Source organism: Phalacrocorax aristotelis, chromosome 18 (genome assembly GCF_949628215.1).
Source record: "Phalacrocorax aristotelis chromosome 18, bGulAri2.1, whole genome shotgun sequence".
Classification (NCBI taxonomy): domain Eukaryota; kingdom Metazoa; phylum Chordata; class Aves; order Suliformes; family Phalacrocoracidae; genus Phalacrocorax; species Phalacrocorax aristotelis.
In genome coordinates, this window is record NC_134293.1 from 2,198,830 (window position 1) to 2,212,166 (window position 13,337).

At 38.7% G+C, this 13,337-nt stretch overlaps 1 protein-coding gene across 6 annotated transcripts in view; it reads right to left on the minus strand.

The window, feature by feature from the left end:
• NCOR1 (nuclear receptor corepressor 1) overlaps nucleotides 1–13,337 on the minus strand; it is a 73,218-nt gene that overhangs the window by 56,438 nt on the left and 3,443 nt on the right. For 5 of the 6 annotated variants that reach the window (XM_075113592.1, XM_075113594.1, XM_075113590.1 and 2 more), the window contains one exon: nucleotides 2,240–2,417. The exons of the other annotated variant lie outside the window; for it this stretch is intronic. In XM_075113592.1, the coding sequence (XP_074969693.1) occupies nucleotides 2,240–2,347 (108 nt within the window). In that variant the 5' untranslated portion in view covers nucleotides 2,348–2,417. The remainder of the gene's footprint in view (nucleotides 1–2,239; nucleotides 2,418–13,337) is intronic. 6 annotated transcript variants of the gene reach the window in all.

A 13,337-nucleotide genomic window follows, 5' to 3' on the forward strand; every position in this document is an offset into this window, starting at 1 on the left:
GATCACCAAAGGCTTATTCCAGCTCAAAAAATAAGGTTTGTAAATGGCCGTTCTAAGTTTTAAATGAACTTTAAAGAGACTAAATACTTATGCCAAGAATTCCACCTATCTTATTAACAACTTCTAACAAAACACAATTGAGTCAGCAGCAGAGAATATCCTTTAAAAAAAAATCCTTTAAAATCAGTTTTGCACATCCAACTACAAAGTGGTAAACCGAGAATATATTTCAGCAACCCTGAGGCAATCGCTTCTGTTATCACTTCAAGACATTTTTGTATCAGACACTATTAATTAGGGCTAAGACTCAGACAAGACCAGTCTTCTGACTGATATAATATGTAATTGAAGTGAGGTACAATTTATTGGTATATAAGGGTCTTCGACCACTTCCTTTTAAAAATCATATGCAGCTGGCATTAACTGAAGAGAAGCTCTACAAGACACGCAATAGGGCATTACCCATAAGATTTAGTTTTTACAAATTATCTAAAAATAAATACGGAGCAAACCAGAAAGCTCCAATTCCTGAATTTCCTTTTGCAAACATGTAAGTAGAACAAAACATCTAAAGTATCTGTAGCAGGAGGAGAATTTCATTAAAACAAGGGAAACCTGAGCTGTTCCAAAGCCAACAGCTAGTCCTTCACAGCCTACCATGCCATACAGAGCACAGGATGGCAGATTAAATGCTTGGCAGAAATAACCAAGTAGGAGATTCTTAGAAATACATTACTCCAGTTCTGGCCAGCAAAACACAGCTAGCTGGAAGCACTACTACAGCTGCTTCAGAAAAATAATTCAGAGTGTAACATAAGTTTTGACATTTCAGATTCCCATTCTCCACCTTGCACGCAGGTTTTGTCAAAAACCACATTTAGCTTATAGATAATCCAGCCCAATACTCCTTACACAGAAGAAGGAAAGATGACTATGGGTTCATTTCTTATGCTCCTGGGCCTAATAGAAGATTAATTCCCCATAAAAATTTAGTAGCCACAAGCGCCCCAAGAGCCCAAAGGATTTGTTACACCCAGAACACTGTATTCATATTACATGTATACTAACTGTAGACAGGTTATTTGCATATTCTTGGAAAACTACTGCTGTCAATGCATACGGTCTCAGACACACTTAGTTGGCCAAATTTAGTATGATGACTAAACACTAATAAATTAAAGCAAAACTGCAACAAAACTTTATGCAACAAAACAGTCCCCAGGGAATATATTCAAACTACGAGAAACCGATGGATAAAAACAGGAAGTTTATATCAATTCCCCGTGATAAAGATAAACAATTATAAAATTCAGTTTTCTGTCAAAAAACAAGTAAAAAAGCAGATACATATTTAATCTTGAAGAAGCAAAATGCAGCTCTTCCAGGAAAAAAAAAAAAAGGAGGGGAAAACAAACCAAACCACCCCACAACTATTTGCCTAAGCAACAGCGGCCGCAGTTCTCAGCAGGCAAAACACCTTCTCTGCCACTTAGAGAATTTCTTTATATTTAATATATCAACATTTTAAAAAGTAGAGGAAGTAAGAATCAAAAAAACTCAACCTACTGAGGAAATAAGATCCTCAATGTCCAGTCTTTAAGACAGGTCAGTTTCTGAAGAATGTTTTGCCAGTTTGAGCATTTACAAATGTTAAATAAATAGGAAATATTGGCAAGCTGACATGCTGTAGGGTTTTATTTAGGATACCTTCACGGTTTTTTTAGTGCATTTTTTAATACTAGTGCACATGAAAAGAAAGACAGGGTAAAAAAGAAAAAGAAACAAAAACAAGCAAAAACTTTAAAAAGCCAAAATTGCAGTCAACGGTAGTCAGGGATTTTAATAATTTCAGCTATAGCACTGAAGGAAGGCATAATTCAACAGGTAATTACCTTTCAAGGTAATACTTCAGAAGGAACTGAGGAGCAGTACATGGCTACAGGTTATTCTTCTCAGAAGCTACACCATAATCAGACCCTCCTTCAAAGACACAATGTACTTGCATAAGTAGACCCATCAGCCTTAACGCAAGAGCCAAACTCCGGAGGCACAAACAACACTGCCGTACAGATTTCCCCAGTCAGTTTTAACAGGGCATAATGGTCTGCAACTCCACTGTTTTCAAATGTGAACGACTTGCATTACATTGGTTTAAAATAATAATTAAAAAACTTTAACTTGGCACAGCAGACCTCCGATGTATACTCCTGCTAAATTTGCAACCCTCGTGTCTCCTTACCTGCTGGTGCCGGGTGCTAGGGAAGGTGTACTGGACAGAGTGAGTAGGATAACGACTCTGTTCTGTGCTGAATGCTCCTTGGTTAGGAGGGTAGCCTGAACTTGACATTATCAGAGAAGAAGTCTTCACAAAGCTGTGAGATCAAGACCAGCAAGCAATCATGTTTCTAGGAAACCGCCTAAAGGAAAAAAGATCACTGATAAGCACTGAAGTACCAGATGTACTCACAATACATTACAGCCATAGTCATCTAAGCAAAACAACCATTACCAGTAAAAGCTTTTTCCTGATGTATTTATTTAATAGGTTACTCTATCTGAAACATGTTAACAGGCCTTAAATGGGCTCAAAATGAGACATGTCAGCATTGTCTACACAAAGATTTGAGGATTATACTGTCGGAATACATCATTTTACCAGTTACCAGTTGAATTAGGAAGGCTTTAAAAGAAAAGTAGGTCACTTTAAATAGATGTTAAAGAGGTTATAATAGTCTATGGATGGACTCTTTATTTACAGTAAATTCCCGTAGTACACCCTGAAGTTCACTTTTGTTTCTTCTACAGAGTTTTTTGATTCTGTGAACTGTTTCTTACTTTCAGATTCAGGTAGTCTTAGGGCTGCTTTACTTAATGCCACCTACAGTTCACTAAACCACAGAGTATTACTCGGGCCCTAAAACACTATTACTGCCTAACAGCAGCTTTACAGAAGGAGTTAGTTAAAAAAAGGCAGTCACAAAGGGAAAAAACCAAAACCAAGCCCAACACTACTTCAATTGACAACATAGTTTGTCTCATATGGGACGCCAGAAACGGAATATACTATGAAGCCTTACAACAATCCTGCTTAGCTGACATCTGATGACTACTTTGCCTCTATTGTATTCTCCAGCTACAGATTAACAGTGAGCACTGAAGCGCATACTGATCTGGGGAAGATTTTAAATACTGAAAAAATCCAGACAAGTACACTAACAAGGTCCGAGCATCTGTGAACCTGTGTATAGTTTCAGCTGCTGAAGATAAGAAGCCATTGATTAAACACTGTGCCTGTCAAGTGATTTGAGCAGGTGAGTTATGGCTCTAACCAAAAGAGCAGGACATATGTATTTCCTAAACACAAGATACTTCTCTCCGATAGCTCAAAAGATGTAACCATTGGAGCCTATGTATTAAATACAGAATTCTATCAGACCTGTAGCCAATTCTCAACCTCTGGTCCAGAGCCTAGCAGACATATCAGACCTTCAAATAAAGTAACTGTTGATCCCTGCCTAGATGGCTTCATTTCAAAGTGCATTAATCTGCAGCCTTTCACAAACATCACATGTAAAGTTATACTTCTGAACTGCATTTTCCATTAACAGTCAATAGACAAATCAGCTCAGGAAAGGATCAGACACAGCAAGCTACACAAACAGATCTTAAAGTTCATCTGACATATTTTATCATTCCTGTTCTGTTTAGGGGTTTTTTTTGCCCCCAACTCTCCACCAAACAAGGAAAGCTTAATATGTTGGACTATCAGATAATGAGGCAAATTTACATTTACCTCTTAAACCTGATTTTCAGATATGAAACATTAAAGAAAAAAAACTAGTTTCTCTTTCAAAGCAATACTACAGATCACTAGTTGTGTGCTTTATAGTACCTATGTATCTATTATAATACCTATAATTCATATCCAAGTGACAAGTTCTAACATAGAATTCTTCACCATTAACATTTATTACACTTCATCATTCATCTTGCATTCATTAGAGTACATCTTTACCAACTATGTGATGGTCTAATAGGTCTGAGTCATATGCACTCCATTTAATCAAGAAACAGTGTCAGAAGGCAAGCAGTTTTAGCTAATATACACTGAGACTTAGCTGCAAGCTATAGTACCTGAACACTCAAAGGTATTCCTAAGTCCAAGCTACAGCAAAAAAACCCTTTGATTTTTCTCCCTCAACTTCCATGCCACTCCATGTAAAACTGCAGCACGTGGCTAACTGTCAGCTCAACCAAACGTTCACTAATGTGATAAGTACTCCCATTTATTATTAAATGGACAACTGGCTTCACCGTATAAGGATGCCCAGACAATTTGAGGTTACAGAAGTACAAATCTTAGTTTACTGAATTGCTGATGCCCTAACTTGTGCCACCTCACTGGCTCCATATGCAGTCTCCATAAACATGTGGAATATGACTAACTGGACTTGTACATCTGCTACACCTTAAAAACCTTATCCCTCACTAAAGACAGCAATACTGGATCCAATCAAAGCTCCTTTAGGCCAGTGTGCTGTGAGTGACAGCAGCCAGCAGCAGGCATTTAGGGAGCGCATACCAGTACTTTCCCAACAAACTCCAGCCTGCTAGTGGCTCCTGGAGATGCAGCCTGTGGCTCAGGGATTCCTTGAGTAAGAGCCTTTCTGTTCCAGATTTCTTTATGGCCTTTTCTTCCATCGGTTTGTCCAGCTGTTTTCTGAACTACTTAGTATAAGCGCTCAGCATTCACAACTGCTTTTTGCGAGAAACTCTACAGTTTAGTGGCACTTCGCATGAGAAACCAACAGCTTTTGTTCTCTCTGGACCACTACCTTCCTTTGATATCTCTAGTTTTCACATTGGAACAGACCAAGTATCTATTTCACTCTTTTTTTTCCCCATTGCACATGTGATTCTGTAGACTTCTATCATATCCCTTCAGCCATACCTTTTCTATGCTGAAGAATCCTTGGCTGTTCCTTGTCAACCACTTCCAAACCTTCTCTAGTTCTGTGATGCCCATTCTGAGGCACAGGGAGCCAGAAATGTACACCAGATTCTGGGGAAATATCGATAAATGCTCATCCTGTTCTTATTCTCTTCCCTGACATGCTGACCACAGTCAGGTAGATCTGAAGAATCTGGGGATGCACAGGGGATCAGGAGAGCAACCACTTGAAAAATCACACACAGACATAGGCCAGTTGCTGCATCAGTCAAGGTCTTTTCTAGTTTCTCTCCGTCAATTTACATCTTCTCCTTATTTTTTCAATATTCAATCAAACCGCAAGTTTTTCATTAACCTAAATACAGAAAGTTCAATCCACACTCACTTTGTATGATGCTATAAAGGCTACTTCTCCATTCACAAGAACTTTAGTGTAGAGATTGTTACGTTTGTCTTAGGACTGTTGGTGCTGAAATCTTCATTGATATAAGAATCTTTCACAACCAACAGCAAAGAGAGGTCCTGACCATCTCTCCAGATTCTGCAATAGATGCGGAAACATGAGGAGGAGGAGGGCATGGTGCACAAGCACGAACATCCTTCATCCATGCAGCAATGATAAGGCAAACCCTATACCTTGTAACCTACAAGTTTTACATAATACATATGAAGACATTCAGCTTAACGGCCTTCCTACTGAGAATTGCAAGTATGACCTTCTTTGTAGCACCACAATAATAAAAAAAAGTGAAACAGAAAAGCTGCCAACAGAAGAAGTCAACAGAAACAGCATCAGGGGTTATTATTGTGTTCAATAAGAGAGGTGGGCAGCAAAGAAAGGAAAAAAAGAAAAAATGAAGTTGTCAATGGTGGGGGTGCATACTTCTTCCTCCCTGAGGGAACTGACACAACAGGAGGAAGAGATATGGGCAGTAACAGCAGAGGAAAATACATGGTTACATATTGGCAATTACAAGGTGGGGAGGGAGCTAAAGGATGGGGATTCTGCATAGGACCTCATTTCTTTCAAGACAAATTCAACACTGTAGTACAACATGCAAAATTACATTGAAGTACAATATTCCCTCCCTCTAAGCCTCCTCTCCTTGTTACAGACATCCATATGTGCCTGCACACTCCCCTAATTTGATCTCTCCGCACGCCCTGCAGACCCCATCTTATCTCCCAGTCTCCTATAGCACGAGCTTGTCTACACTCTCTCCTATACTGGGGGGGGGAAGTTTCACCAACATTTGCCTATAGAAGTGCAACCAATTCTGCCTATCTCTCCCTGTCTTACTACCTTAATTCTGCAACTGTGCATGTAAGTACTTGACTTCAACTCTGATTTCTCTGGAAGCAACCTTGTAACCTTTAATCTAAAAGCATCTGCCTCCCTCTTCAGCATCTACGTGCACGTATCCAGCGACACAGATTATTCTTCATCAACCTATTTCTTGGTTGGTGAGGGCAATGCTAGCTTCCTGCTCACCAAGTTCCATACGTTCAGATTACGTTTAAATACTGCAGTCTTTTTGCATAAAATGTAACTGTGTGTGTAGACTGTAAACAATCGCATCCGGGCTTTCCTCACTGCTGTATCCTTCCATTAGTCATGACAAACTCCGTCTAGCTCCATTCAAATCCAATCAGAATCCTCCTTTAAAGCTCCTCGCTGTTAACTCTCTCTGCCTCACCAATCCTTCCACGGGTTCCCTCTTCTCTGCCAGAACAGAGGCTGCTCATATTCATTTTCAGCACCCTTGACAAAGTACGATACAAGAGGTCAACTTCTAGCTCCGCTCAATGACAGCAAGGCTCTGTTTTTCAGCCAACTATTTTCATACCTTTTCATGTTATTCTGGGAATTTCAGAGATTTCTCATATAAACATTTGTAAGAGCTTTTAAGACACTTTGGAATTCTGCCTTAAATGTCTCACAAAGATAAAGTTAGGTCGTGAATACTTTCATACAGCTGCCAACCAAGCTGGCAAATTGTCTGTCTCGCTGAACACTGACAATTAGAAGGGGCAAAAAGAAATATATCTTGTTTTGTACTTCAGAACCCAGTGCATTCTGCAATAGTGACCCGCTTCACTGACACTCCCAGACTCCGTGGTAAAGCATAAGGGATGGGGAAACCCAGAAGTGTTAAAAGGATAATATTTTTTAAAATAATTTAAAAATACATGAGAAATAGGAGCAAAGAGTCAAAAAAGAAACTGTTAAGTCTGAAGATACCTAGCTGAGAAAAGCAGTGGCAAGGGCAACAGTTTCAGGAACTGTGAAGAGCTACTCAGCCCTGTGCTAATTTGAGCTTCTCAGGCAAGGAAATGATTTAACAATGTTTATTTCTAAAGGTATGACAATATTTTTCTCTTTGGCCGGCTCCAACTACTGAACAGATCCAAGTCAGGCCTCCCCTTAAAAGCTACTGTTTGCACTTACGTTTGTCATATGCAGAGAATTTTGCGTAAGTTACAAATCATTTCGGACTGGGTAGTATATTGGCAACAGTCATAGCATAATTTCAGATTTGGTTTCTATGAGGCAATACTAATTTGAACAATCCCTCTTGATCTCCAGATCTCAAAATGCTTCAGAAAGAAGCAGAAGTACCTACTATCTTCAGTATACACACGGGAAAATGAGTCACAGAAAGGTTAAGAAATCTCTCAAAGACTACCCAGGAAACAGTCAATGACTGATTCAGAAATAAGACTCAAGTCTTGCAGCACGTTAAGCAGGCAAAGCTAGCACTGCCCGAGAAAAGCAGTTCTTCACTTGGGAAAATACAGCAGGTTAAAAACTGTGACTATTTTTAGCAGGCCAGTTCCCCAAAACCATTCAACACACGGCCACACATATGTTTACGCCAGCAGAAGGGAAGGGGTCAAGAGGGCAGAAGGACGGCGGAGTCACCTACTCCCTGTTTGTGGAACCACAGCCCTGCTTGCTGGAATCCCCTGCCTCCTCCTCTCACATTCACCTTCACGGATAAGAGACCGGTCTCATGGGTAGAATGAATTTTTCTTCACATATATGAAACAAGCTAACACTTTTGCATTTAGAGTAATTTTCATGCCATCTTGAAGTACTTAACCAACATTTGCTAATTAAATTTCACATCCTTTTGGGAGTTTTCCTCATCTTGTTTTTAAGCAAACTAAGTGTGATATAAAGAGTGCAAAGAATTAGATTACAGTCTTATACGGCTTAAACAGAGTTGAGGGATTTTGTTTTTAAATCAGCAGCCTTAGTAAACTGAGCTCTGATGTAACTAAACTATGGCAGAACAAGGAAGGCTCTGCCTTACACAGGGTATCTACAATGAACTGCAAAATTAATTCAGGGGTATTATTTGAAGTTTACTCTGGTGAGAAAATGAAGAGTGAAGGGATTGTTTCAGCAGTGGTTAGAAAGGCTTTATCCAAAGCACGATAACAATACTTGTGAATAATTCTTTCTGGGATTTCACTTCATAAAAAGGTAATGAAACAATCTCATGGAAAAAAAACCAAACCAAAACAGGCCACATTTAAGGACCAAGCTATCAAACCACAGAAACTAGATTTCATGAATGACGGACCTGTGTCTGGACCTTCCAGACACAATGCTCTGACTCCTATACGATAACACAAAAGCACAAGTTGAGATTCATGTAAGTAAAACCCATCAAGTATATTGCTAGATGTGCAAAACAAATCTTCCTAGTAGCATTTTTATTTTGTCAGAGAATCATAAATCTGTTCAAACACTCAAGGAAAAACATCAAATTTGCATCTTGGGGATATGCCACAGACAAGAATGTATATGTATAACATGTACGTTCCTGACAGATTTCTAAAAATAGCTTAATGGGCCCAACCTCCACATAAAAAGTTATTTACTCAAACTAACAGACACAGTAAAAGGCTAAGTATTACTTACCACCTAAAACTCCAATGCTCAGAACATTAACGGTACCGTTATAAGTAGGACTGACTTAGTGGTCTAAAAGTCTTAACTAAAAAACAAACACTTCAAGAGCAGTTATTGGTCCTTCAGTCACTGCCGTAACGTCCAATTATCAGCACAGTCATATGACAGTTATTCAGAAAAACAACAATGAAAAAATTTAGCGATAAAGAAAGAAGTTTGGAGTCAAACTGATCTACGTTAACACTTCAAGTCTGATGATAAGAAGATCTGCAAAGTATTGTGGAATGGTATGGGATGGTAAGTGAGAAAATTAGCTACAGGACCATTAGACAGGACAGTCCTAAAAGACACAGGGTTTTCATTCAAGAACCTACTAGAAGGTTAATGCCTGAGCAGATTTAAGATAATTTTGTGCTTTAAAACAAGACCTGAAGGAAATGTATTCCAGCTACAATATCCAAGCTTACATGTGTGCTTCTAAGTATGAAAATCTGTTGGGCATGCCCCCAAAAGATGAAAGATTCTTTGCATGCTACGAGCAAAAAATGTTAATAGGTCAACACAGAAATTAAAGACAATTTAGGTAAAGGCTATTTAAACACGTTCCAGAATACTGTGCTTCCCATTTTTGCAGAGCACAGACATCATCCTTAAAGCTCAGGACCTCTTACACAGTTTCTTTAATCTTTTTCCACTCAGTTTTATGTTGCAGAACACTCTTGTAGAGAAGCTTGTAATGAAAGCATATGGGCATATGCTATTAGAATGAATAGAAACAATGAACATATTTTCTCCAAGTATTTTTTCCATAACAATTCTGCCTGTGCAAATCCCTTTTATTCTTCTGTGACAGACATTTGAAATATATCATAAATTCCTGAGAACTTTAATCTCATGTGGTTGCACTCCCTCTACTCACAAGGTCATTGACGTAAAAATTGCTATTTCTATCCCTGCTAGAAAAACAGTAAAAAAAATTAACATCTCTAAGGCTGTGTTTTACTAGCAACACTAAGTAACATTCTCTCCATTAATTATTAACATCATATGAATCAAGCCATAAATACAGCAATGGGGTATCTGAAAAAAAGATGCTAAGAAAACCCAAACACATGAATGTGATCCTTCTCATACTCTGAAATTTCCACTAGCGTACAACATCGTCTTACTTCTGAATGTCCAAAGCATTAACTCACAATTATGCTATACGGTGTCTGATTCATATTCTACGTGACATGGAAGCATGGTATACTTTAATTTAGCCAATTACAGAAGTGACAGAAGTCAAGGAGCATTACAACAGTCAATTCAAAATGTCACATTTACTCTGTACTAGCACGACTTTTCCATCTGCATCAAGACAGCTAAAAAATTAAAATACGATTTTTATACTTCAAATTTTAATAGAAAAAGATTTTCCATTAAGAGACTACCAACTCCTTACGCACTTAAGTAATAGCTTTTGGAACATTAAATAAATATTAATAGAGTACTTAAAAATTATTTATTGCCATTCCAAAAGGTTATTATTGGTTGCATATTTGCATATGCAATTTACAACCAAACTGTTGCCAAATCACAGGATCACACTGTTATACTTCATCTTTAAATAACAGTTTCTCTCCTCCTAGGTAACTACAAATACAAATAGAATTTGTGCTCTACCAAAATGGGGTCGATCAAATTCAGCTGACAAGATACTCTTCTCCAGGAAATTCTATTTTAATCTCTCTTGTAATTTATGAGCTTAAAGAAAAGTTGGTAATGTATGATATCAAGACCCAGGCTATACACAACCTTATCATATTATATGGGGGATCGTAACAGCAAAAACTAAGACTGTGTTAACATCTTAGGAAGTTTCTAATCAGGTATCCACTTGCCTCACAAAAAAAAAAAAAAAGGGGTGCTGAGTGCACACATTTCAAATAAAAATACCTATTTTCAGTATCTACTCACCAGTTAACACACCGGGGTACAGGGAATACTCGAGGGAAGAAACCACCTCTGCTGAATTTTATCAAGGAATAGCACTTACTCGCTGTGACGGAGCCTATCCAGCTCTCTTCTGCCAAGGAGGGTCACAGTAACACCAAAACTATCCAGAAGAGGCAGGAGGAAGTCCATTCAGAAATGGAAATGAAGGGTGTAGACATTTCCTTCACTAAAAGTACCACTGAGCTGTGGTTTAAACCAAAGAAGGGTAAAAAACTTACAAGGTGTTTCGGTTTTGAAAGTATATCATAGAAAAGCTTGTATTCTCAAGACATTTAAAACATATTTTGGCTTTCCTAGCAACACCAGATTCTCATACCTGGCTGTTCCAAGAAAGCAAACAGCATGCAGTTAAAGTACACCACAAACATTTTCATGACCCAGCGACCAGAAACCAACCAAACCGAACATCCAAGGCAAACCCTACAAAGTGAGAACAGTGAACAGATACGGTCTCTCATTCACAAGGGGAGACAGCTTTCCCCCCCCCGACATAACTGCAGCAGTTCCCAAACTGCAGACATCTACCTTTCCTCTTTTGAAGGCCCCCATCCCTGCCACAGGGGTAACCCAGCTGACTGTGAAACATCAACTGAAGCATTCAAACTTCACCCACAAAACTATAAGGTGAAACAGAAACCAACCCAAGCATCCTCCAACGTACCAGTCTGTAGCAGCAGTAAGAACTACAACAACCTTCCTTTGCAAGTCACCCTCACTCATGAGTCAGTGCCCAGCAACTCAATGTTTACTCAAATTCACCTACTTCCTCCCAGTTCAGCTATGATTTAGAAATAACCATGATGATCTCAAACTTCATATATATCACACAAGATGCATAAAATATTCTTTCAAAACAACAATTTTTGCTCCTCCATCTTGGACTGAAAGCACAGGCACTTTAAAAACAGCTACTGCACATGAATTTATTCTTCCACCATTAAACCATCTGCAGCTAAAACTGCTTTTGACATCATCTAACGTGCAAGAAATTATGTGGTCACAGTTTTAAGTTTCCAGCCTCTCCCTGTAGTTCATTCATTATCAAAAGCATATCTGTAGTGGCAGCTTTTTAAAGCAGCTCTGGTTTGGAAAAGGAAATGTAACTTGACTCATCCATACCGACTAAACCCATAGCTCCGCAAACTATGATGTATTATGAGAGAAACCACATACTATAAAGAGGGGTTCGGGACAAACTAAGTATCAACCTCATCACTCTCCTCAGTTGACTGGCTTCAGATAAAATCAAGTTTAGATTTTAGTTAAAAATACAATAAGGTTAAAATAAGACTTTTTTTTTTTACTGTTCATAACAGCAAGGCCTAGGTCTAATCAGATCCTCCACAGGAAATGCACAAGGGCCTTCTGGAAACAAAGTTTATTGTAACTACATTTATGATTAAGTTTGAGACATTCTACTTCACAGGGAATGCAACAATATATATAAAAATATAACTCTGAGAAACGCACAGCAGCCTCTAGGTCACAGAAAAAGGCAAAGAATGGAAGACATCTTGAACTACGAATGTTGTAAGTAAACCTTTTTATCTGGGAAAAAAACCAACAACCAGAAGTTCAAGGTTCTACATATGCATAAGTCTGAGCTTTGAGACCATAGTGAAACATCAGCACCTACACAAATAATGGCTATAATGGAACAGGTAAGTGACTGCATTTATTAAGGTTCCAAGAAAGCTAAATCATGAAATTACACTGATTTTGTGGGAGAATTCAAACCTTCCAGATACCCCTTCTCTGCCAATACAGCATTTCAGGTAGCATGAAAACAGAAACAAGGGTTGCAGAACATGAACCTGAGACAAAACTCTACAGTGGATAACCAAGAATATACAATTTTTTGATTTAAACTAATTCTTCTTCTTTATTTTTTCCCCCCCAAAACCACTATTAATGAGGTGAAGAGTACGGCTGAACTGTAATAATATACCTATCTAGTTTGCTGAACAGCACTTGAACTTGTAATGAACTTACATGGGCTTAACTTTCTAACATTGACAAACGGGGCAGGAATCAGTAGGTTTCCACACTGATTTATATTCACATTCATCAGACATCTTCCTTGAAACGCGAATGTATTTTAATCCATTTAGGAGAGCATCCGCTTCTCAAAGCGGCCCCAGGTTCTGCCCAGGAATCCCACCAGACGTTTCACGTAGAGCCTGTGGCCTGTGCCCTGCAGCCAAGGAACGCTACTGGGGCTGTTTTCAACTCTCGACGGGACAAGCGTGCCTCTGACTTCATGAGGACTACAAAGAGAATTAACCAAATGCACTTTCCCTGCAGCACAGCATAAGGCACAACTGAATGTACGGCACAAGAGGAGCTATTAAAAGAGACATTATACTCTTTTAAGCGTATTTTATACTTTACCTCATCCTTTTTCATTTATAAGTGTTCTTTCCCTCGCCATCTTTGTGAATGTATTTTCATTTTCAGTTTTACCCA